At 47.2% G+C, this 26,500-nt stretch overlaps 1 protein-coding gene across 2 annotated transcripts in view; it reads right to left on the bottom strand.

The window, feature by feature from the left end:
- The window catches only part of PTPRA (protein tyrosine phosphatase receptor type A), a 78,743-nt gene that overhangs the window by 10,611 nt on the left and 41,632 nt on the right, over positions 1–26,500 (bottom strand). For both annotated transcript variants that reach the window (XM_033160995.1, XM_033160996.1), the window contains 11 exons: positions 22,946–23,030; positions 20,682–20,755; positions 19,224–19,360; positions 15,424–15,514; positions 12,076–12,152; positions 9,324–9,360; positions 7,849–7,946; positions 6,328–6,447; positions 5,675–5,841; positions 4,281–4,416; positions 2,705–2,854 (listed from right to left, as the gene is read on the bottom strand). In XM_033160995.1, coding sequence (XP_033016886.1) covers positions 2,705–2,854; positions 4,281–4,416; positions 5,675–5,841; positions 6,328–6,447; positions 7,849–7,946; positions 9,324–9,360; positions 12,076–12,152; positions 15,424–15,514; positions 19,224–19,360; positions 20,682–20,755; positions 22,946–23,030 — 1,172 coding nt within the window. The remainder of the gene's footprint in view (positions 1–2,704; positions 2,855–4,280; positions 4,417–5,674; positions 5,842–6,327; positions 6,448–7,848; positions 7,947–9,323; positions 9,361–12,075; positions 12,153–15,423; positions 15,515–19,223; positions 19,361–20,681; positions 20,756–22,945; positions 23,031–26,500) is intronic.

Below are 26,500 nucleotides of genomic sequence, written 5' to 3'. Positions count from 1 at the left end.
TTCCAGGGCTGCCACCCCCAGAAACCGGCCCCCCTTCCATTCGGAGTTGCCCAGCCATCTCAGACCATCCTTCAAACACCTCTCCCAGCTCTTTGCAAAAGTTTGTTTCCATTGTGTAGAACTTTTGAAAAGCCTCTTCTGTGGAAAATAAGTTCTTTCGATTTACAATTCCACTCAAGACTTGTAGTTTTCGATTAAGCAGTTCCAGTTGAAAGACAGTGAGCATTTCCTCATCCTCCATATCAAAGTTCAGTATCAGCGCAAGCGCAAAGTCCAGCATCTTGGGGGGAAGGGTGGGTATCAAGTTTCAGTTCCTGTCTCTTCCTTCCTTTGTTTCAGTTTTTTCCCACGAAAGTCCAAGTTGCCGCCATTTCTCCGATGCCGGAGTATAAAGACCAAAACTTCAAATGGAGATATTTTTTCCCCCGTTAACCCCCGGAGGGAAATCTCAACAGTCTCAGTTTTCAATTTCCAGATACTTTCTGTCAATTAGTGTAGCAGCAGTCACTTAAAGAGTTAATTCCTTTCATCTGCCGAAGGGAGGGAGGCGGGCTGCCTTTCTTCTTTCCCCCAGATCGTTCCAAAGATACAAAGAGTCAATCAATTACTCACCGCCTCTGGGTTCTTTTCACTCACTAAAGACAGGTAGAACTTAGACGCTCATCACAGGCTTTGTCGCCGCATTTACATCCCGGTTGGGGCATGTCCCCTATAGCCCGGCTCCGTCGCCCCTTCACCCCCACTCCCCCTTTACAGGGGGAGCGGGGGAAGGGTTCGGAGCCACAACGGGCACAGCCGGGGAGCCCAGGGAGCGGGACGCTCTTCCCGCACCCCAACCGGAGCCCCGCTTTGCGGTAGCGGGGCTCCTAACCCCCGGGATGGACTGGGTGCTTCGCAGCCGAAGCAACCCACGACCACCCGCAATGGCGTCAGCCGCCGGAAGCCCATAAAATAAACTTCTTTTGTCTTTAGCTTTAAAAAAAATGGTTAGACTGCACGTTTGGAATCTTCCTCACCAAAGTCCAGCGCTCATCTAGCATTCTTATCAGGCTCATTTTTCATGGAATGGCCCAAATGCTCCTCTTAAAAACCCATAATGTGCGAGAGACTGTGTGCTCTTGCGGCTCAGTTACTGTTTGAACTGGTTTGGTCTCTCCCACACTGAATACGCCCCCTTGAACATGCCCACAGTTCACTGGCTGCCACGACTGGATCCTCACCCTCCTTTCCTTGCTCAACATAGAAGAGGTGCAGAGTGCTTCAACCTGTGAGCAAGTGCGGCGGTGACTGGTATAGGTACCTCTCCCCCATTCACAGGGGCGTGTATCATACTATTTTGTGGCTTTCCCTCCTTTTGTGCTCTTTTAGATGTGGAAGCCGTAGCCCCATAGCAGCCATTTTGCGACTGGCGCCCAAGGCACTTTCTCAAAATTCCAGGTGTGTTCACAATTCTGGAAGGGTTGGTGACCCCTGCTCTGCAGCCTGCCTGCCTTTCTGGGATCACAGAATTGGGAAGACCAAAAGCAATCTAGTTCAACCACCTGCCACAAAACAGGACATTCTTCCCTCCAGCAAAAAAACCAAACCAAACCAAAACAAACAAACCCTGAACAAACTATGTAACAGTTTGCCACATACAGAAATGGGCCTACAAAATATGCAGGGATTTAAGATATGTAAAATGAACCATGGAAAGAGAAGAAGGGAAGTCATTGACATCTTAAGGATATAAAATGAGTATTTGAAATTGTAAAACAGAAAATTTAATAAAAATTATTTTAAAAACACAAAATAAGTAGCTCTGGGTAGCTGACTGGGGGGCGGGGGGAAGAGATCTGATTACTGTAAGGTTGGATAGAAAGACCCATGACTTTGTCTGTTCTACTACAAACAGCGGGATCAGATTCATTATAACCACCTTGTACCTCTAAGGATAGGATAGGAAACCCTCAAGCCTTGTGGTCTCCTGATCCCCTTTGTGCTAGTTCTCCAAAGATATTCCCCCAAGGAATTCCAAACCATGATTGCCTTGAGCGATATGCATGCAATATTAGCCATGAAGAAGAAGAAGAAGAGTTTGGATTTGATATCCCGCTTTTCACTACCCGAAGGAGTCTCAAAGCGGCTAACATTCTCCTTTCCCTTCCTCCCCCACAACAAACACTCTGTGAGATGAGTGGGGCTGAGAGACTTCAGAGAAGTGTGACTAGCCCAAGGTCACCCAGCAGCTGCACGTGGAGGAGTGGAGACACGAACCCGGTTCCCCAGATAACGAGTCTACCGCTCTTAACCACTACTCCACGGCTCTGTCTTCACTGTTAATGGGAAGCCAGATTTAAAATCTGTGCTGCCAATCAGGGACGGGGAATCTGTGACCCTCCAGAAATTGTTGGGCCATCACTGTGCCAGGCTGATGGGAGTCCCATCATTACTTGGAGGGCACAGGTTCCTTCTCCCTGCTGTAAATAATGCCATGACACCATGGCTAAAGAAAAGCAACTTGGTTCACATGCGCCTGATTGGTTAAGCCTTGCTTTCTGGCTCGCCACAGTCATCTGGTTGGCCACTGTGAAAAGGATGCTAGACTAGGTAGGACACTGACCAGATCCAACAGGCTGTTCTTATGTTCTTAAGTCTGGTTGTCTCTAGCTACAGTTGTCCCTGGTAATGGAAGTACCAAGCTACTATAGCTGCTGCCACTCACCTTAAACTCTTCCTCCAATCCGTTGCTGCTGGTCCCTGGGATCTTGTTGTAGATCTTCTGGAGGTGGATCTCCAGCGAGGTCACCTCCAGTTCTGTATCCCCATATAGGTAATGCTCCAGAAGAGCTTGGTAGATGAACACATACTGCATCTGAAGGAGAGAGAAAGCTACTGTGAGGCCATCACGCTCCACATTCAAACAAGGCCATTCTCTGAACAGGTTCAATGGGCTCAGAGTATGAACACGAGCTAGGAATGCGTGACTATCCCAGCATTTGCCCCGAGAGGGTCTTGATGCTTTGCATGGAGTCAGGATGGTGCACGCTCCAAGAAAGCATGTGCAAAACATTATCTCAAGCTTCTCTGTCTCCCTTGTGGCTACCACCTCCCACGTCCCCTGCCAACTTAACCCAGAGCAGCAGAAGGAAGATTCAAGGGCAGCGACTCCAGTTCCTTGGTGCGCTTTCCCTTCCCTGCCAAAGAGCACCATCAGGACATTATGCCCCAGTGTTTCCAACAGGAAAATGTGAGGCGAATGGTGACGTTGTCCCGCCAGGTATGCTGGGCATGTGGTTCCAGAGCTCTCCTTGCTGAGAATGGAAGCTCTGCTGATCAGCCACTCTGCTTTCCCCCTGCTAAGTTTGGAATAGGATTGTTAGAAGTCCAACAAAAATGGGAAAAGAAGAAGAAACTGTTGCAGTTTGTTTGTGTGTGTGTCTGTGGTCAGCAACGAAAATCAGCCAAGAAGTTATGGTCACTATTCCTTCACAATGCTATGGTTGGCTATCTTAAGTCCACAAATGATATGCAATTGATGACTTTTTAAAACTTTGTTTTGATGCTTCCTTTAAATTGAAGCGAATGTTAGTTATGTAAATAGCTTTGTAGCTTATGCTAAACAGCAGACAGAAAGGCAAGTAGCATAGTAAGTTTTTATATGTGTTGGAAGCTGCCCAGAGTGGCATCGTTGTTGTTGTTTGGTTGAAACAGAACTGCAGCGGAGCGGAAGCAGCACTGGTTGTAATAAATAGCAGTTGTAACGGAAGTCAATGCCTTCTTACATTCCTAGTTATGAAGAGGAGGCAGCAGGTGGCAGATGGAATGAAGGTGCAATCCTGCATTGCATAGCAGGGAGAGGCATACTATGGCCCGGGGAGGCACAAACCAAGTTCCTTCTCAGGGGCAGACTGTGAAAGTGTGAATTTGAGTGTCTGAAGACTCCCCCTTTCAATGCAGTCATGATCTTGGAGCCCTGGCAAAGCTGACTGACCTGCCTGTTAAGCAGGAAAAAGGGGTGGGGGGTAGGATCAGAGAGACAGGCTCAGATAGTGCTTGGAAAGAGAGGCTTCATTATTCTTTGCAGGGAGAAGGAAGGAAATAATTCTTAGGGATTTGTCCTGCCTGAATTCTGCTGAAACGTTTGAGGAAAACCTCAGGGTCACATGATTAAGTCTGCTTACCTGCTCATTTACACACAGTAGCCGATTATATTTTGGGTTCTTTTACAAACAATAAATGCAAAGGAGAGTATCTGGCCCACACAGCAGGAAGCTTGTCCTGCAGGAGAAGAGACTTACATCAGTCTGTACCATCTGGCAGCGCTGCGCCCGGATGCGGCTGACGAACCCGTAAACGTCCACCTTTCTCTCAGTGAGCATCATGTCCAGCATGGCATCAATGACAATGAAAGTTCCCGTTCGTCCCACACCAGCGCTGGGGGGAAGAGGGTGCAAGGAGAAAAGAAGAAGAACAAAGTCTCTTTTGAGAATTCGGCCCCGGCAGGCCGTGTCAGCCAAGCAACCCACACAAGCCAAATCACAGCATGCAAGTGACAGGCAGAGAAGATGATTCATTAAAGAACAAAGAAGCTCAGGGGCCTAACATCTGTCTGCTTGGCCACCCTTGATGAGCAGTACATGCAGGGGATTCCCTGTGGGAGGAGGCTCGGAAATGGTAGCTGTGCCTTCTGACAGCTTGGTTGTCATCCACCGTTGGATAGCTTGGTTGGTTAGAGTGTGGCGCGGATAATGCCAAGGTTGAAGGTTCAATCCCCGTAAGGGACAGCTGCATATTCCTGCATGATTCCCAAATCATTCCTAGATGATCCTCAGGGCCCCTTCCAACTCCGCAATTCTATGATAAACAAAAAGGGCAGTTCTCTGATCCTACCATCTAAAACAGGCTTCTTTAACCTCGGCCCTCCAGATGTTTTTGACCTACAGCTCCCATGATCCCTAGCTAGCAGGACCAGTGGTCAGGGATGATGGGAATTGTAGTCTCAAAACATCTGGAGGGCCGAGGTTGAGGAAGCCTGATCGAAAACCACAAGTCAAAAGGCTTCAAAACTATCAGAATTTCGTGGGGGTAATGGTGGACTGAGAAAGTGCATTTCTTAATGCTAGTGTTAGAGGAAGGGTAGTATACCTCTGGTGGGGGATACTTCATGCACCTTCTGGGATAGTTTGTCCACCTTCATATGATTAACTCTTTTCCATTACATATCGGACAGGCTTTGTCTCCATTGATTTTTTTGGTGCCTATTGCAGATCCTCCCCTTTCTGTGCAGATTTTAAGTGGGAATCTTTATTCCAGTTTTTGCTCCGTCACTAGAGCTTGAGACTCTTAATCTCAGGGTTATTGGTCCAAACCGCACATTGGGCAAACGATTCCTGCATTGCAGGGGACTGGACTAGATGATCCTCGGGGTCCCTTCCAACTCTATGATTTTAATGTAACCGATTTAATTTAATATCCTCGCATGGAGGCGCAGGTGACCCATCCAGCTGTTTTTGGACTACAACTCCCATCATCCCTAGCTAGCAGGACCAGTGCTCTATTTAAACACTGGTTTAGACGGAAGGAAGGGAGGGAGGGAGGGAGGGAGGAAGGGAGGAAGGGAGGGAGGGAGGGAGGAAGGAAGGAAGGAAGGAAGGAAGGAAGGAAGGAAGGGACTGATGAGCTCCAGACTAACCTGCAGTGTACAACAATGGCCCCTGCATACTGGGGGTTACATGTCTTCACCTTCTTCAGGAACTTCAGCATCCCAATGGGAGTGAAAGGGACCCCAAAGTCAGGCCAGCTGGTGAAGTGGAATTGCGTCACCAGGCGCTGAGGCTTCTTATTGGTGACATCGCCTACCTGGGTGGAAGGGTGGGAAAACAGATTGGACATATTGGTTAATTATCAGGCATCTAGAGTCATGCCAAGCTCCCTGAATCCCTTCCTTTCATCACCTGTAAAAGCCTATTGTGGAGATCAGGAATGACAGGTTAGACTAAGGGAGAGAGGAGTGTGGCTCTTCCATGCCTCCTGTCTGCTGAGCAAGCAAATTCTCCATCATAATCTGGCACCAGGCACACCAGCTATGCCTATGCCTACATCTCTCCAAGGTTGGTCCACTTTTGCTTGGGCTATGATGCCACTTCAGTATTTGGGGCAGGGGAGAAGAGGTGTACAAAAAACCAAACCCAGTCATTCCAAAAGAACAGTAACATCCGTACAGAACAAACCTTAGATGCTGGTTTCTCACCTGGTCCCACCAACCCTACTGATCTGCAGCTGCAGCATTCTGGAATCAACAGACTTACATAAAAAGGGAGAGGAGAGGGGATCAAAATGAGATACCTGCTGAATGCAGAATTTCCGCACCGTGTAGTCAACTAAGACAGTCACATCTTCCACGGACACTCGGATATTTCCATACGTCCAGCAGCCCTGATCTGGCCAGTACTGAGCACATTTGCACTGGAGAGAAATACACATTTTTTTAAAGAAAACATAGACCAACATTTTGAAATTATTACCGTATTTTTCGCTCCATAGGACGCTCCGGACCATAGGGCGCACCTCATTTTTAGAGGAGGAAACAAGAAAAAAAAAATATTTTTCTGGTTTTCCTCCTCTAAAAGCCCTGTTTTGTTTTGTTTTTTGTTTTGTTTTTGAGGATCAGCTAAAAGTTTTGCAGCTTTTTTTGCAAAGGGAAAAGCCCTGGAGTTTTGGGGTTTTTTTGGGAGGATCAGCTAAAGGTTTTGCTGCTGTTTTTGCAAAGGCAAAAGGCCTTTTTTGAGAATCAGCTAAAAGTTTTGCAGCCCTAGGGGTTTTGTTTTTGTTTTTGTTTTTGTTTTGAGGATCAGCTAAAGGTTTTGCAGCTTTTTTTGCAAAGGGGGAAAAGCAAAGCTCCTTTTGCAAAGGGGGAAAAGCAAAGAGGAAAAGCCCCATTTTATGGGGTTTAACTCACATTTCTGAAAAATCTTAAGGAAAGGGAGCCATTTCTACTGTTTTCAGACAGATAATCTAATCAGCCAGTCACATTTCCTGGGGAAACAAACAACCTCCCTCTGCAGCACATTCAACAAAGGAGGGCGGGGCTGAAAGGGAGCTGGGGACTCTTATCTCTCTCCCGATCTCCTGCTGATCAGCTGCTGAGCGGGGTCATTTCAACACTCCCTTTTCTCTTTGTAAAATAAAAAGCACAATCTGCTTTTGGCCCCTGGGCAATTCAGCTCCAGGGACCACCATTCGCTCCATAAGACGCACAGGTATTTTCCCTTACTTTTTAGGAGGAAAAAAGTGCGTGTTATGGAGCAAAAAATACGGTAATTACCTGCCTGTCAGGGAACTGTCCCCGGTGCAGCGCAAGGTGGTGGAAGGGCTCTCAGGATGCTACAGAGAGCCCCGGTCCCACCTGACCAGCAGCACCTCTTCTTGCAGCGGAGGGAGCAGTGAGGCTTCCAGCGGGGAGGGGCATGCGTTTCAGGGAATGGAGGGTAGCGGCTCTGAGGATGCTGGAAAGACTCTGCACTCCCCTAGTCCAAGGGGCGATGAAAGAGACACGCAGCTTCCATCGCCCCTAAGGCGTTTTAGGGTGAAACGAAAGGATGGGAGGCAGGGTTTTCGTATACCGAAGCTCTTTTGTTGGGGTGAGAACCGGAAGGGGCCATTCCCGGATTCTGCCGATGCTTGATACAGACATGAACTTATTAGCTCTGCACTGTACATAGTTTGCACAATAAAACTATTAAAGGAAAACTCAGAGTTTTGCCTACTTACTCATGAGCAACTAACCGAGGACCTTACACTGCCCTTCACATAAACATTTTGCTTTTACGCGGCTCTCGTTTCACAGAGCCTCCGGCAGCCACTTACCTCTTTCCTCTCTTTCAGGTTGGTCACCATGACAATTGTTGCTGTGTTTTGCTCCCAAATCATCCTCCAGAAGTCGTTCACAGTTTCCTCTTTTGGTCCTAAACAGACAGAAGGGAAAAGAAGAGGTGGTACAGGAAGGTACTTGCAGGTGGGTGGGAGCAGGTTTGTTTGTTTGTTTGTTTAACAAGACCTTTAAGTGGTATAATAATTATTCCATATTGTCAGGGCTCTGTCAAGGCTTCAGGGAATTACAATCCCTCCCTCGGTGGCAATCAAAAGGCAGATAACCTGTGGGCATTTTTCATATTTCTATCTGCAGTTATGCAACCGAATTCCTGCCTTTTGCCATGGGGTGGCAGCAAAGAGGCACTCACCTGTCCAACTAAGAATCCACTAGCTACCCTTTCAAACAGCACAGCCTTCCCAGCACCTGACTCCTTCCATCTTTCAAATTTCAGAATACACCTGACTTCTGGAAAACAGGAGTTCATTTTGACAATATGTTGTTGTTGTCCAACTCTTCATGACCCCATGGACCAGAGCACGCCAGGCACTCCTGTCTTCCACTGCCTCCCGCAGTTTGGTCAGACTCATGTTGGTAGCTTCGAGAACACTGCCCAACCATCTTGTCCTCTGTCATCTCCTTCTCCTTGTGCCCTCAATCTTTCCCAACATCAGGGTCTTTTCCAGGGAGTCTTCTCTCCTCATGAGGTGGCCAAAGTATTAGAGCCTCAGCTTCAGGATCTGCCCTTCCAGTGAGCACTCAGGGCTGATTTCCTTAAGAATGGATAGGTTTGATCTTCTTGCAGTCCATGGGACTCTCAAGGGTCTCCTCCAGCACCAGAATTCAAAAGCATCAATTATGGTCCAGCTCTCACTTCCATACATCACTACTGGGAAAACCATAGCTTTAACTATACGGACCTTTGCCGGCAAGGTGATATCTCTGCTTTTTAAGATGCTATCTAGGTTTGTCATTGCTTTCCTCCCAAGAAGCAGGCATCTTTTAATTCCATGACTGCTGTCACCATCTGAAGTGATCATGGAACTCAAGAAAGTGAAATCTCTCACTGCCTCCATTTCTTCCCCTTCTATTTGCCAGGAGGTGATGGGACCAGTGGTCATGATCTTAGTTTTTTTGATGTTGCGCTTCAGACCATATTTTGACAATATGCTGGGTGCCAAATCTTCACGGGCGAAACCCTAGTGTTTGACCCACATGAGCTGTAGATTATGTTGTAGCTTTCCAGACACCAGAAGAGATGCCTTGATGTTTACATGATTTAATCATTGCAGTTTCCCAATGTGCCCATGATTGATTTGATGAGGGCAATATTCCCCATGGCTGGCTGCCAGAGTAGCACGGGAACCAACTTGGAAACTCAGAGGAACGTTAACGCACTGCAAATATATTTTGCTCAGCATAAAGCCTCCCAGCCATTTGTCACCTCGGGACAGAAATCCAAATGACTTACCTTGGGCTGCAATGAACTTGTTCTTCTCTTGGTACCCCTGCCAAAAGAAAAGAAAACAAGAGAAAGAGGTTGCTCATTTGTGCCTCTGGCATGCGAGTCAACTTCAAAGTCTTCCGAAACACTGGCAACTTCTCAGGCACCACACAGAGTGAGCTTTTTACCTTGCCAATTTTTTATTGTACTTAAATACAAAGCAGTTGGGGGTGTTACATCAACAACAAAAGCACCTGTTTTTCATGTTTTTGGTGTGATGCCTGAAGGGGAAGAATACTCATCACTACCAGGGAAAAATATGTATGTAGCACAGTCACACAGACAGAGGTCTCTCTCTGTCAGGGAACGGTCCCCGGCGCAGCGCAAGGTGGTGGAAGGGCTCTTGGGATGCTACAGAGAGCCCCAGCCCCACCTGAACAGCAGCACCTCCTCTAGCAGCGGAGGAAGGAGCGAGGCTTCCAGTGGGGAGGGGCATGGGACTCAGGGGACGGAGGGTCGAGGCTCTGAGGATGCTGGAGAGACCCTGCACTCCCATAGCCCAAGGGGCGAGGAAGGAGGCATGCAATTTCCGTTGCCCCAAAGACGTCGAGGGGTGAAACGAAAGGATGGGAGGCGGGGTTTTCGTATACCAAAACTCTTTTGTTGGGGTCAGAACCGGAAGGGGCCATTCCCGGATTCTGCCGACGTTTGATACAGACATGAACTTGTTAGCTCTGCACTGTACATAGTATGCACAATAAAACTACTAAAGGAAAGGTCAGAGTTTTGCCTGGTCGCTCATGAGCAACTAACCGAGGACCTTACACTCTCCCTTGGAACATTTTACTGGAAACACAAACAAGTGGATGTGTGACTTAATCCCAGTGGCAGACAGAAGCATGCTGGGTATCTAAACACACTGCACCTGATTCTCACCCCACCCCTCACAAAAAAAACCTCTTGAACACAGTAGTGTGCCAGCACCCCACAATTTGTGTGTGCTACTGCTCTGGTTAATGCAAAGCAAAGGTAAAGGTAAAGGACCCCTGGACGGTTAAGTCCAGTCAAAGGCGACTATGGGATTGCGGTGCTCATCTCACTTTCAGGCCAAGGGAGCTGGCGTTTGCCTGCAGACAGCTTTCCACGTCATGTGGCTGGCATGACAAAACCGCTTCTGGCGCAATGGAGCACCATGACGGAAACCAGAGCACACAGAAACGACGTTTACCTTCCTGCCGCAGCGGTGCCTATTTATTTACTTGCACTTGGGTGCTTTCAAACTGCAATGTTGGCAGGAGTTGGGACAGAGCGATGGGATTCGAACCGACAACCTACTGATCAGCAAGCCCAAGAGGCTCAGTGGTTTAGACCACAGTGCCAACCTGTGCTAATTTGTGTGTGCTACTGCTCTGGCTAATGCAAGAAGGATGGTCCAACAAGAAATGCCAGGCAATGATTCTGCTCCTGACTTTCCGTCTTCTTGACAAGTGCAGTTGAGACTGCACAGGTTAAGGGTGCTTTGGGCATAACAAAAGTAGAGGCAGGAGATGAGAAAGAGACAGAAAAGCAAGGAAGTGAAGTGGAGATTATGCATCTACCAACACTGCAAAAACAAAACATTGCACCTCTTTAAGGAGCTGCTGTATGCAGAAACCACTAGCACATCTAGCTACACACTGCCTCCTCTGATTGGTATATAACAGTTCTCCAAGATTCCCAGCCTCCTTATCTCTAATCTTTAACTAGATACCAGGGATCAAACAGCATGGCTCCTTCTTCAAGCAAACCATGTGCTCTCCCACTAAGCTATAACAGAAAGCAAAGAAAGCATCTGATGTGGGGATACAGCCAGGACGGCGATGACACCACAGCCTCCAAAAATCCACATTCTGCACCAAGAAAATACCGGTAGTCACCCCTCCAGGGATGAACTGCACACCCCCATATTAGAATGCATCTTCAGTAGCACTCATTTAAAATAATTAAGGTTTTTCACAAAGTGGTTTGAGGGAGGTGGAAAAGAAAACAGAAGGGCAGAGCTTGGGCAGGAAAACAAAACATACGCACTACAATGAAGTTTGTAGCCCACCGATGCTCCTTCCTGCTTCAGCCAAGCCACATCCACCCTGTACCCAACGTCACCAGGCATGGTAAAGATGTGGCTCTCTGCCAAAAGTGGGGCTCGCAGGAATCTCCATTCAGCTGATTAGTGGGGCTTGCAAAGAGCTATGCCTTTGCCTTCAGCGTTTGATTTTCAAACCATATGGGCTAAGGGAAAACGGGTCTCCCGACGTCATTTGTAATGTCACATAATTGACAGGTGGGCAGCTGCACCCATCTGCCAAAGTTGGCTTGCAGGGAGGGTGCGCAGGTAAGAATCTAGCCAGCTGGCTGGATCCAGTCCTCCACCCCTGTTCACAGCACTTGAAGGCTCCTTGCTTTGGAGACTTTCAGCTGGCAGTGGGCAGGATCCACAACAAATCATAACTGCTGCACAATTGCCCTTTCGACAAGGAAACCTGTGCAAGGTCAGGGAAAATTAATGGAAGTTGTGTGACAGCAATGCTAGGTGAATCTGACTTACTGTCTGTGCACTTTTCAAGCTACGGAGAACTAGAAACTTGGGTGTCTGTAGCAGCAATTTTGCCTACACGATTGCAGCTGCACATGTCTGTAGATCACCCGCAACACTGCTATTAAGGCAAGCATGGGAGCTGGTTAGCATTCTCGTTGAAATAACGAAGTCTCATTCTGCTTCATTTCTCTTGCAAATACTTACATTAATAAATGAGGCATTGATGTAATCAGAGTCTGGAACCCCTTCAAGAGGCGTCAGATGAACCCTGGAATGATCATCTAGGAATGAAGGTAAGAAGTGGCCCATTAAAAGAAACAAGTGTCAGGGCGACATTTAAAATGCAGGGGCTTCAGTAAAGTTCTATACGGCCAGAAGGAAGTGAAACCTTCAAGAGGAGGGCATTCGGGCCTCCCCCCAGTAAACAGGAAAGCTGGAGAAATGGCAACTCACTACAAACTCCGGCCCAAGTTTATTGTCAACACAGGATAAAACATTGAAGCAGTGGTTTTAAATTGTAGTGGGGGACAGAGGGTAAAAAGAAGCTGACTCTCCTGACCTGAACAAAAAATAAATAAAAATAATAAAATAAAATAAAGGTATCTGAAGAAGTGTGCATGCACACGAAAGCTCATATGAAGAACAAACTCAGTTGGTCTCTAAAGTGCTACTGGAAAGAATTTTTTTATTTTTTATTTTGTTTTGACCATGGCAGACCAACACGGCTACCTACCTGTAACTCTCCTGACCTGTGCAGGGTTACACATTATATAACCCATTTGCAGGAACCATGTAAGGGGAATAATAAAGCATTTGCTTCACATTGCTTGTCTCACACCGCTGCCTCCAGTTTGCAGTGGATGCATTCGTGCAGGGTTTCCCTAACTTTGGTGTCCAGCTGTTTTTGGACTGCAATTCCCATCATCCCTGACCACTGGTCCTGCTAGCTAGGGATCATGGGAGTTGTAGGCCAAAAACAACAGGATACCCAAATTTGGAAAACGCAGCTTTAGTGGAAAGGTGCCACCTACCACATTTTCTGGATGGGGCAGTAGGGAACTGCAAGGAAAGGGGGGGGGAACTGTTCCTTTGCAATCCTTATGGCATGCAGCTTAAGAAGGAAGTGTTGTAGCTGTACCAAAAGTATGCCTCGGCTGATAATTTATTTGTTCCATTTGATATCCTGCCCTTCCTCTCAAAGGAATGACATAGGCCAGGGGTCAGCAAACTTTTTCAGCAGGGGGCCGGTCCACTGTCCCTCAGACCTTGTGGGGGGCCGGACTATATTTTGGGGAAAAAAATGAACGAATTCCTATGCCCCACAAATAACCCAGAGATGTATTTTAAATAAAAGCACACATTCTACTCATGTGAAAACACCAGGCAGGCCCCACAAATAACCCAGAGATGCATTTTAAATAAAAGCACACATTCTACTCATGCAAAAACACCAGGCAGGCCCCACAAATAACCCAGAGATGCATTTTAAATAAAAGCACACATTCTACTCATGCAAAAACACCAGGCAGGCCCCACAAATAACCCAGAGATGCATTTTAAACAAAAGGACACATTCTACTCATGTAAAAACACGCTGATTCCCGGACTGTCTGCGGGCTGGATTTAGAAGGCGATTGGGCCATATCCAGCCCCCAGGCCTTAGTTTGGAGACCCCTGGCATAGGCTTAGGGTGGATGGCGAAGAGGAGCAGAAAGATAAATGGTCCTCTTATCTTCAGAGAAAAACATTCCTCCCTCCAGGCCACCAAGTTTGGACATGACCGCAAGGGGTAAGAAGTGCCAGGGCCTGGTATGAGTTCTTCAGGCGCTCACTGGACCAGGGGAAACTTGCCAAAGATCATTCTGGATTGGCCACAAGTGGAGTGAAGGCCGTAGAGGGGCGGCAGTCAACACAGGGCCCTCCAGATGTCATTGGACCACTGATGGAAATTGAAACAACATCTGAGAGGGAAGCATGCTGCTTTATCCCTGCCATAGGACGTGTGCAAGAAGCGGAGAGAGTTTCTACTGCAATCAAAGTTAGCGCTCCGCAGAATGACACTTGGCTGGTTTTCGTCTGATCATTCCGTCGCTACTTGGGCAGCTTGCTTTTCCTGGTGGCAAAGCTGAAGGCGAATGCGTGGCTGTGAAGAAAACAGCTGCATTCCAGGTATTTCCCCATACTTTAATCCCTGCTCTTCTGTGGTGTGTCCTTCCTTCCAGACCGTGACTCCAGCGGCTTCTTGGTATGGAAGACATTTGGCCCACGAAAAGAGTTGCCTCTGGGACAGGGTTAGGGCTGAGAATGCTCAGCTTCTTGCAAGGGAACAGGCTTCAGCTGAGCAAGTCCCTCTTTCGTCTGCAAGTGACCAGGGTCCAGGGTGGGCCATCCATGTGGATCTACTAGCAACTGCTGGAGATGCAGGAAGAGTAACAGGCTCTTCCCCTCAAACAAGTCCTTTGTGGTGTGGTGTGGTGTGCTTTTTAATGAACATACTCTCGGAATAATGTTCTTTAGCCTCCAGCTTCCAAAATGAATGCATTTTACCATATATGGCTATTGTTCTCATTCTTGTGTTACAGGAACTGCTTCTCCCTCTTCCCCTGGTTTCTGCCACCCCCTCTGTTATTCCCCTTGACACCCACAAGCAACACTTCTCCTAGGCAACCTCCCTCCCCTCTAATAATCGCTCCATCATTTTTGGCATAGCGAAAGAAACAGATGGAGAAAGGTTGACTGCCACCAGGCTAAAGCACTACTAGTTCAGCACCCTCATTGTAGTGGGTACTGGGAAGCGCAGGCACCTCTACAAACAAGGCAAACATGGGGGGGGGCATTTGGATCCCCTGGGTTCTTTTGAGCTTACTGCAATGAAACCAGGAGACAAGGCCACCTGCAGAAGAAGCGTTCTGCGTCACACTGCAGCGTACAGGTAGCTGTTAGCTGTGCAGGGCAAAGCAAGAGCTGTATATGGCTCTGCTGCTTCTTCAGGTGGGTCCCATCAGGCTCACTTGAGCCTCGATTCGAAGCAGGCCTATGCTGGGCACAGGCTGGATCGATTCTCTTTTGCACAGACTCTTAATGTGGGTGGCAGTAGTAGCTGCATGCCATGGCTTTGGGTTATCAATCTCTGCCTGTGGTTTTGTTCCCCTCAGGTGGTTTTCTCGCTCTTCCTTTTACAGGTAGGTAGCCGTGTTGGTCTGCCGTAGTCAAAACAAAATAAAAAATAAAAAAATTCCTTCCAGTACTTCCAGTAGCACCTTAGAGACCAACTAAGTTTGTTATTGGTATGAGCTTTCGTGTCCATGCACACTTCTTCAGATGCACACGAAAGCTCATACCAAGAACAAACTTAGTTGGTCTCTAAGGTGCTACTGGAAGGAATTTTTTATTTTTTTAAATTTGTTTTCGCTCTTCCTTGTGAGAGATGACTAGGCTGGCTTTTTAAAAGCGAATATTTAGCTACAAAGGTGCAGGCGCTGAAGCAGTGTGCATCATTCCCTTTAACACCATGGTAGCCAACCATCTGAGAACATCCCGGGCAATACTTACAAGGCAAGATGTTTACATATCTGTTCTTCTCCTTGTTTTCTTCCTTGGACGCAGCTTCACAGGTGGCCTGGATGGGGCACGCCGGGAGAGCCTGGGAAGATGGGATTAGAAATAAGAAGATGCTGTACAGTACCTCCGTTGAACAACAGGGAGCAATCCACACCCAATACATAGCCTCTGCGACTTTTTATTCTTATCCTCTGAAATGGGCAGTGATAAACAGACAATGATACCAAATTGCAGTAATTCCAAGTAAGTGGCAACCTCTTCCCTTGGAAGTTCACCAGAATGTGCATACCTCACCAATTGTTGGCTGGGCTGCAGACCTGGTTGATTTTACATCTCTCCCTCCCAGAGCTCTAACTTTGTACTTGCCTTCTGTCTTATTCTGCGTCGTTTGCCATTTATGTTTTTGTGGCCTTTTTAAAAAGCTGCCCTTCCATTTAGTTCATAATTGTGTGTGTGTGTGTGTTTTTGTCTTACAACAAGAGTTCTAAATTGGCTAAAAGCCTTCCAAGACCTGTTGTACACTGGAGAACAGGACCACACTGTCAGTGTACAATAACAGGGAGACTCAGAGGGAAAGAATTTGTCCCCACCCAAATCCTGGACTATGTCATTCTTGCAAAAAAAAAGTTGAAAAGGAAGGATGCCAACACAAAACTCTGCACTGCCTGGGATTGACCTAGTAAGGTAGTTGTTCGTATAGAGCTGGCTGGGGCTGATGGAGGTTGCAGTTCAAAACATCTGCAGTGAACCAGGTTGGAAAAAGATGGTAAAAAGTGGCTGAACTCCATTGTTGAGCCATATTAGTGCTATTTAGCATGATACATAACAGTTTGTGGTCAACGACATCAAAAGCCACTTTAAAATCTACAAAAGGTGCAAATCGCCCTTTGCTAAGAGATGCATAGTTGCATATTACATGCTTTGGCATAAAACAGTTGCCCAGAGTGGAGAACTCTTTCTTGAACCAGCTTGTATTCCCCTGAAAATGCCGTTACTTATAGTCCAGGCCCCAGGTTTAGCTACAATATTAATCAGGCTAATGAGTTTGTAATAAGGATGTGTTCAAACTCTCCCTCCCTCTGTCTCTTTAACAGGTGATGATAATTGCACTTTGATTCCTGTCAATTGTTAGGCTGAAATAATAAAAAGCTGGTACAATACTGGAGGCCACCGGTATTTTTCTTCTTAAAAACTTCACTGCAAATACCATTCCTCCATGGGGCCTTGATATTTAGTAAATTTGATATAATTCAAAGTGCTGGTTTTGACCTATAAAGCCTTAAACGGCTCAGGACAGCGATACCTCAAGGACCGCCTCTTTCCATATGAACCTACCCGGACCCTGAGATCATCTTCTGAGGCCCTCCTTCGTGTGCCTCCTCCCCGAGAGTTCCGGAGGGTGGCAACACGAGAACAGGGCCTTCTCTGCAGTGGTTCCCTGTCTGTGGAATGCTCTCCCCAGGGAAGTTCGCCTGGCGCCTTCATTATACAATTTTAGGTGCCAGGCAAAAATGTTCCTTTTTAACCAGACCTCTGGTTGATCTGATTTACATCCTTTGCCCTTTTAAAACATGTTTTCTTTTTGTGGGGGTGCTATTGGGTTGTTGTTTTTTATTTTTATTACGTATTTGTGGTTTTATATCTTGATTTTGTTCTGTGAACCGCCCTGAGACCTCCAGGTATAGGGCGGTATATAAATTCAATTAAAAAAAATATTCACTGTTTCCTTGGTAATTGGTGGGATGGAAAAAAATGTCTGATGGTCCCATGTGTTAATTTTTGACCAGCATCAAGGCCTCCATGAAGAGTGATTTAACTTTATCTATAGAGGATCAAATGTGCTGGTTAGGAGGCAGGTTATAGTGTAGCGATGGAGAGACCTCATGTGAGCAGACTGCCTACAATTACAGTACAGATGAAGTGTTTAATGGGTTAATGAATGGGGGAATCAGCCTTTCATTACAGGCTTTTAACTAATCCTATCAACTCTTTGCAGACAGATTAAGAGAAGCAAGTTGTTAGGCTTCATGCTACCTGGGCACACAAGATGGCAGCAAAGTCCCCTTCAGTAAAACCTCAGATTGCATGAGCTAAATCACTATGTACAACCTTTTGAAACAGGCAGATATCCAAATAATGAGTAGCAAGTGAATTAGGAAAGTGAAAATTGGATAGAGGGAAAAACCTGTTTGGAGCAGCAAAAAGCGAGGAGGGGGAGATGAGCTGAACATGAAGCTATGAAGAATAAAGCCCTGCCTCCGCAAAGGAGAACAGATCCAGATCTCCAGTAGATCTTCACCCAAAGGATTGTTGTGCAGGGGTTAGAGTGTCAGGAGGGCGTTGTCCCCTGATCTATATGGGAATAATCTGAACCCATAAATTTCCTTTGAAGCTTTTGAGGCACTGAAGAGGTAACACGATTCTTGGAGCGGAGAAAGAGACCTAGGTTCGAATCCTAGTTCGGACATGAAACTCACAAGGGCACCTCAGCAGTCACTAACTCACGGCCTAAATTACTTTTCAGGTTTGCGAGTTGTTCTTGTTTCTTTTTTGGAGAGGGTGGGGCAACGATAGAATGGGGAAGTTATAGGGCACTTTTATGCTGGGAGGGCTGCCCAAAAGCACTTATTTATAATCACATCACTGAACCGAGCTATCCCAGCCAAGTAGTTACTTCTATCACTATTTCGCCGGTTGTTAGAGGCAGGGAGAAGTTACCATTCCTATACTTTGATCCAGCCTTACCAGGTTGGAATTAAAGGCAACAGGTTGGGGAGGTCTGATAACTGCACACAGTGTCTTTTCTTCCCCTCTTGCCCCCTCTTTCGCACTTTCCCAGCGACAAAGATCGCAATGAACCCCGAAAGCAGGGGCCCGCTTAACCTGATCTCACTCGTAACCGTGCATTATCAGCATCTCATTATCAGCATCTCCTTATTTGCATAGCTACACTTTGCTGTGCATGTAACCAGCACTGATTGAAGTGTGGCGATGATGTGGAAATCTTACTGGAGTCACAATCGGCTCTCAAATGCTACTCTGCTTTGAATCAATAATGCAGGGAACAGATTTTCTCCAGGAAAACAGGAAGAGGGCGTGAAGGAGCCTGGACAAGGGCCCAAGTAAGGGCAGGTTCAAGGAAGGGCAAGCCAACAGCCCTGCTGATCTAGAAATATCTGATTGGGAGGTAGAGCATAGCAGAGAACCAGGGACTGAGCCTCAGACATTTGAGCACAAGGCAACACCCATTCCTGCCAACTCTTAGATTTTCAAATGCAAGCCAGAAACATAACAGCATTACTCAGGTTTGTCCTGTACAATTGGTACAGGGGACGGAAGTCTTTCAGCAAGGTAGGGAAGGGCATTTCACTGCTTTGTGTGCACCATCCGACTCTTGACTTCTGCAGTACAAGCAGTAACCTTTAAGCACTTCTGTACATCAAAACCACAAAATTCTACAACCCACACTGCCACATTTCTAAATGGCTTTGAGAATCAGCTTAGCAGGAGCTGTTAACCTTCACCGGTAAACAACTGGGTGACTGCAGTTATTCTCGCTACTTCAAAATGTGTCTGTCTTTCGAGCTCAACAGAGAAAGGATAGTTCATTAACAGCTGGGGTGTAGGGAGCAGCAGCCTGGACTGGTCTGAGCTTGATTTCATACAACTGCCATTCAATTTTGGCAAACAATCTTTTTTCTTTTCTTTTTTTTCTGCCCAACCCCAAAACTCAGCAGGTATGAAAGGAGTGGGCTGAGAGGGTGGAAAAACAAAACTAGCAAAGGACTCACATTGAACTCTTCGCGGAAAAGTTTGTTGTCATCTGCCATTCGCCGGTTAATCTCCTCCTCCAGTTTATCCACAGGCAGTGGTGGGTACTTTCTGTTGGTGCTGGGAGACCTGGCAAGCAGTGGCATGCTCTGGGGCTCTGCAACAGAAGAGGAGTCCACTTGATGCACTCGGCAAAGGGCACTCAAGAGACTACAACTTGGGTTATATGCACAGACAAGCACGCACACACACACACACACAGACAAACAACCGTCAGTTCCCAGAAATCCATCACACTCTAGCATGATCAACAACAGGGGTCAGCAAACTTACCGTGCCTTGGGCCGGTGCCTCCAGCGCTGATCGCGCGGCGGGCCGGAGGAGCGCGGGCCGACACGCGTGCACACACGCTATTTCCGGCACACTTCCGGGTCGGAGGAGCACTGGAAATAGCTTGTGTGCATGTGCACAGGCCTCCTCTGACCTGGATGTGTACTGGAAATAATGCTTGCGCATGCGCACAAACTATTTCCAGTGCTCCTCTGACCCAGAAGTGGGCAGCTGCGCCGCGCCGGTAAGAGCAGGCAGCAGCAGTGGGTGGCCCCGCTGGCCGGATAAATGAGTCCCTTGGGCCGTATCCGGCCCGCAGGCCTTAGTTTGGAGGCCTCTGATCAACAACCCCTCCAGGTTGTGGCCATGCAGATAGGGATGGGGAAAGGTTAGCCCCCATCCCTCTGTCTTCCACAACTAAATTTCCTTACTTCCCGCCCACTCCCAAGGAAATGAATCACTCCAAGTGGGGGGAAAGTAGCAGTGCTGCGCTTGGGACAATCGAGAGCTCTGAACATCCCCGTGGAAATTGCTCGGGCACAGAGACACTCGTTCCATTTGCCTCACTGCCGAGGCGTTGTGCCTCTAGCCGGTACAAGAATAAGAAGGGAAAACATGGGGATGTAGCTGCTTCTACAAGTAGTATCAGACAGAACTCGGCGTTCCGTCCCCATCCCCCCTTACTCCCTGAAAACAGAGCCATTTTCTGCAATGGGTTATTTTAGCAGCAAAAGCTAAACAACCTGCTACATTCTAGTTTACCTGCATAGAAATAGGGTAGCTAGCTGGTAGATGACCTGAGGCATGATGCAGACCTAGGACATCATTCTTCATTCATGGGAAGGGAAAAGCAACATTTAGGTGGATCTGGGGTGCTGCAACCCTGGCCAACATTAGGAGGGGGAGCTGAATGGCTGGGCCATGTTCTGGTGCTGGGAGGAAGTCCAATGGACCGGCATATGGGAGTTCCCACAATCCAACCACCAGCATGCAGTTGTAAGACCAGAAAGCAGGTGTGCAACTGATCCCTTGGGACACACTGATGAGGTGACCTCCAGTGAGGACTATGACATCCCTCTCGTATGGCATACCCCACAGAAGGAAGGCGGTTCTGGCTTAAATTGTGGGAGAAGAAAGCACAGACTTACCCATGTCATCTGTCCGGCCATTGGACAAATGAAAGGAGTTGGAATGGCTCCCGGCTTGCTTGTATTTTTTGAACCTAGCAATGAAAATACATGGAAAATCAGCTGAGCCAGGTTCATATCTGAGTTATCTAATATGCTGTTGGGAGCAGGTCTTTCTACCTGAACAAGTGATCTTTTTCAGAGACTTAATTTGGACACTCTCCCGATGCCTGGCATAAGAAGATGAAGCAGGAGTTGTTTACCTCGAAAGGGTGGTTGATGTGAATGGGCACAGAGAAAGAGTGGCTACTCACAAGGCTGCACTTGAGGGAGGAGAACTCTCAGTGCGGACACCCAAATTTTCAGAACCACTTTGGTTCTGTATAGCATCTTGAACACCCCAGTGAACTTTGCACCACACAAGCATTGTAGGGGGTTGGACTAGATGAAACTAGGGGCCCCTTCCAACTCTATAATCCCATGATTCCAAGCATGCTCTGCTAATGTAACAGCTGCGACACTGAGCTACAAATCAGGAAGCCCCCAGTCCAAGTCTTGCCTCTGGCATTAACTCACCAGGTGGCCTTAGGCAAGTCACTCCCTCTCAGCCTCAGATCTGCAATATGGGGACAATAGTACAGGGGGCTAGGGCTGTTCTGATGATTACAAATCAGTGTATGTGAGGCACTCTGAACATCTGAAAGCACTAATTAAGTACCATCCACAGACAGGAGATGGGTGCTGAGAGTGAAGCCACCTAGCAAGTGATTTGGACTAAGGACTTCCTGCTCAAAGCTCACACATATATTGCCTCCCATGCCACGAATACGGTACATAAAAATCATTTAACTAAAGGTCATAGAAACAAGTCAAGGAGACAGTATCCACATATGATCCCGAAAGGGGGAGGAAAGCAACACTACCGTTTTACAGCTGGAGAAGCTGAGAGGTCAGAGTGCCCACTTTTACACAGTAGGAAATCACAACAGAGATGAAATTACAGCTTGAGAAGCTGCTTTCCTTCTCTCACATCCACACCCAAACAGTGTTTGCTGTCTCAAATGCAACACTGCATAACACCTTCTATTTCAAACATATGGTCTTGGATTCTGCCTTGGTCAGACCACACCGGGAATACTGTGCCCAGTTCTGGGTGCCACAATTTAAGAAGGATATTGACCAGCTGGAACGTGGTGTGCAGAGGAGGGCAACCAAGATGATCAAGGGTCTGGAAACCAAGCCTTGTGAGGAACACTTGAGGGAGTTGGGTAGGTTTAGCCTGGTAAAGAGGAGCCTGAGAGGAAATATGACTGCCATCTTCAAATATCTAAAGTGCTGTCATTTGGAAGACGGAGGAAGCTTGTTTTCACCTGCCCCGGAAGCCAACTGAAGCACAGGTGCCAAAACACGCAAGCCAAATAGCCAAGCTTGTGGCTGACTTGCAGGCAGGATCACTGGCTCAAGAAAGATGGCTGCTCTGGTGCAGGCCGGGTGCTGCTCAGGCTAGGCCTGTCCCAGGAAAAGAAAGGAGAGGGACTGAATACCTGGCTGGAACAGGTGCTGTTGCTGCCATCTCACAAGCCTGCTTACTTCCCTTTGCCCTTTCCCAGGTGGGAAAGACGCAAGGCAGAATATGAGGAAGGCAACGAGAGCTTTTTGCATCCTCTTTGTCAATGAACCCTCCTCAGGTTCTTCAAACTCTGGATAGGAAGACAAGTAATGGCTGGGCAACCTGCCATTTTGCATCAGGCCAATTACCCAATGCGAGGGGAGAGGGAAGGAAGGCATCAGCTGAGGAATCTAGAATCTGTGTAACTTAAGGGGCAGGTACCAAACACCATCCCCAGAGGAGCTGCCTGTGGGCAGGAGAAGCAGTGCTTACCTGACCTCTTGTTATCGGCACAGCTGTGCTTACGAGGGTGAAGAGGGGGAGGGAGGAGGCTGGTTTGGTGCAAAATGCACTGGCAGGAGTGCCGGATTGGCTCCACCGGCGCGTTTGCACAGCGCTGACCTCCCCCCTACTGCATCTCCCTTCTCCTCAATCCAGTAAGCGCAGCAACACCAGCAACAGGAGGTCAGGTAACCTCCGCCCCTTCCATCCAACTTCTCCTGCACCTGGAGCAAAGATTGCCTCAGGGATTGGGAGCAACTTTTTAAAAAACAACAACTGATGCTTCTCTATTTGAAATTAATTAAAACTGGGCAAGGTGCAGCTCTAAGAGAAACATGTCAAACCACAGGAGCCCAGCAGAAGGAAGTCAGGAGGTTTGCCAAGCACCACTTACCTTAACATATACAGGACAATAATAATAAATACTATGACTAGCAAGGAAGATAATGCCACCATTACGGCTATGATGGGTGTCTCATCTAGAGGGAGGGGAAAAAAAGAAATTTGTTTTAGAAACAGCAATACCAGGTATTTCAAAGGATGTAAGGAAACAATTGGGAGTTCCTGATTATTTCCTTTAAAGTCACTTAATGTCATGATGGTATCAGGGAATTGGTTGGTGGGAATCTCCATCCTACTGGCTGGTGGAGTGTGTGGGAGCTCAGGATCCAGGGTGCCAGCCATGCCTTGTTCCCCATCCCTGGCATAAAGTATCCCGTCGGATCTGGAATTTCGGCTTCAAGCTAACCTTGGAAACCTGAACTGCACGAAGCCATGATCACAGAGCCACATTAACCTAGCGCTTTTTTTCTTTAAAAAAATGTTTAGGAGTACTTTCATTTTCCTACGCATTTTGAAATACTGCCCCTCAATGAGGCCAAACTTATCGATTCACAAAATGTTTAGGGGTGTGCGCCCCCCCACGTCCCCCCCCAGGAAAAAGCACTGCGTTAACCTATGCCTCATCATCCTTTGTACTGCCTGAAATGTCGTTTTCAGTTCCTTCTGAACTGCAGCTGCAAATACACAAGGGGCACACAAATTCCTACATGGCCAACTTAGATGCTAACTAATTGCCTACTGATCCACGCACAAAGTAACACTTGACGAGGGAACTCTATATGGGTTCATACACTTTTAAGACAATGCATTTATTTATGATTCCACTTGTGCTCTGCACTTTCTTCAAGTACGTGGCTATTCTTTGCTGCAGCTCTTCACGACAACCCTGTGTGATAGGATAGGCTGAGAGATGAGTAACTGAGCCAGTAAACTTCATGGCTGTATGAATCCAGGTCAAGCAATCTGTCCACGTTAAGTAATTCAAAAGAATGTTAGATGAGTCAAAGTGGGGGTGGGGGGTGGGAGCTGGACAGATTTCAAGGAGTAAAGGAAAAGCAACCATCCAGAGTGACACTTTTTTCCCCTAGTAGAGAATAAGTTAGATGTATGGTTTGGTCTGATGCAGTCCAATGAGCTGCTGGAATCTGGAAGGGTGAACTGGCTGTGAGTTCATCTCTCCAAAGAGAATTCTTGTACAGCGAATTTAGATTCCAGGCAAGTCAAAATTACATGCTGACACACAACAATGGAAGGCTGTTTGGTGCATACTTAAAGCATTTTGCAGCCCTGCTTTCCTACACTTTCTCTGAAAAGTAAGGGGGGCAGGCCCTAGGCAATTCTGTTGTTAGCTCACAGCAGACAGAGCAGTCACACACGGAGCATTTTCTCCCATCCTTTGAAATATGCAACAAGTTTACAAATGAGCTGCAGCCTTGGCTGTTTTGTGTCCTTGAGGGCTGCTGAGTTTGTACCTTTGTCCCAGCAACTCCCGTACTGGAAAGAGGACTGAGAAATGACAGCAGGCAGAAAGCAACGGGGGAACGTGAAGAAAGCAGTTGAAAGCTCACCATTCTGCTTCCTGGCTGCGGTTAACGGTTGCAGTGGAAAAAGCTCCAGCTCTGAGTCAGAGGTGTCAAAGAGGGAGGGTGCAAACCCCAAAGCCCTACATCTCCTTGCCAGATGTATCCCCTGGAAGTGCTGCTGTAGAAGGTCCTTACCTTCTCAACCGTCCTTCCCACTCACTGGCCAACCCCAGGTGAGTTTACCACAAGGCCAGGAAAAGGAAGCAGCTTGCCCATAGTGGGCGCTCTCTCTCTCTCTCTCTCTCTCTCTCTCTCTCTCTCTCTCTCTCTCTCTCTCTCTCATTATAGGAGCCTGTAGCACCAAAGGGCATGCATTTACAAATCAAGCTACCCACCTATTCCCTCTCGCTCTCCCCAACTCCTAAAGGTGAGGCTCCACATTCCCTGTTAGATACAGGAGAGTCTGACATGGAGTAAGGGATATTTGATGTGGAGAATCCAACTGCAACCCATAATTTCCTGCCCAGGTAAATCTGTGCTCTCTCTATTCTTTCTTTCCACTACTGTGCAAATGCTCTGTACACATAAGAGCTTATCTTGGTCACAAAAAGATGAGAGCTCTCTCTCTCTCTCTCTCTCTCTCTCACACACACACACACAAATATGGATTTATGCAGCATATATTGCAAACCCAAAGAACATGTGTCTAGTAAGGAATTAAAAATGTGTCTAGTAAGAAAACAAGAAATAATCTTACTTTATTAACCCCACATCCCAAAAGGTGGGAGCTTTCTTAAATATGCCATTACCAATATATATCAGTCTGAGATTAAGAAGGTGTGAAGATACAATTTTGTGATTGTGTGTTAAGAGGGCAAAGTGGTTTTATCCTAGACTGAAAGTGAAAAATTGAACAGACTGGTAAATTTCTTATATGAAGTCTCTACATAAGGACTGGCGAGGACAGCAGGCTGGTTCAGAAAATGTAAACTTGGACACAAGTGCTAGTTTTCTGTATGTCCCCTCCACACATGTATGATTTTGGCATGGGTGGAAACTTCCTCAGCAGGAAAGATTCCAGTATTGATTGCAGAAATAATATTCAGCTTTGTATTCTCCAGGCAGGATGCCAAAGCTAGCACAAGCATGTGAACAGCATGGCGAGGGGGGGGGAGGGGAGGGAGTAGTAGAAGTATTGCCCCATGCACTGGAAATGGATGCAATATAAAGGGCTGCACCCATAAGCCAACATCATACACCTGTGAAGACTGTGGATTTTGTTTTATTTGTCCCTCTCATGAAGAGACATTCTCAGCTCTCCAAATACCAGCTGTGCCCGCGCAATTAGGTAAGTAACTCCCCAACATTGCAATTAAGTCTACAAAATTTACTAGCCCACTGAAATAAATTGCTAGCCTGTTTGCCCCTCCCCTCCATCTCCCAGCCCTTTTCAGCCTAAAAGAAACACAACTTTTGTGAGGCTACTTTGCTTGGTGGAGAGAGTCTTGCTTGCCAAGCTAACCATGCAGATGGCTCTTTCTTTCCCATCTGTTCAGGCCAAACTCCCCCACCTCACCCCTCCCAAACGCAGGGAGTGTGGAAATGAAACTTCTGAGTCACTAGAAGCACCCTTGATACAAAAGTGACTAATGTTATCTGACATCTGATCAGATGCACTCGTTATGATTTCTTGTAACTGGCCCTAGAGTTCGCTGTTTTTAAACTGAGCTGGCAAGGTGGGCGGAAGACTCTCTTGAAGCTCCCTCCACCCTGGAGGTGAATGACATGATAACAACCAATGCAGCCAACGGACACATTGCCTGTTGCTTCCTCTGTAACGTTACTCGGCCGCAGACCGCATTGCTGGGGTGGAGTGTGGGAACAGGGAAATGCACAACCAGGTGGGTTCCGTTTGGCTATTTTGGTTGAAAAGGCTGCATTGATATTAGCAGTCAGTACAGGCCAGGCCAGGCCAAAACCAACAGCAACCCATTGCTGTCATGCAGTCTGGTTTAAAAAAAAAACAGGAGGCAATGAACTATCCTGCCTTGTTTATTGGCTCCTTCGTGCATGCACACACACAC

This window comes from Lacerta agilis, chromosome 9, assembly GCF_009819535.1.
Source record: "Lacerta agilis isolate rLacAgi1 chromosome 9, rLacAgi1.pri, whole genome shotgun sequence".
NCBI classification, from domain to species: Eukaryota; Metazoa; Chordata; class Lepidosauria; order Squamata; family Lacertidae; genus Lacerta; species Lacerta agilis.
The sequence above is the reverse complement of the archived record's forward strand: the minus strand, read 5'-3'. Positions and strand labels throughout refer to the sequence as shown.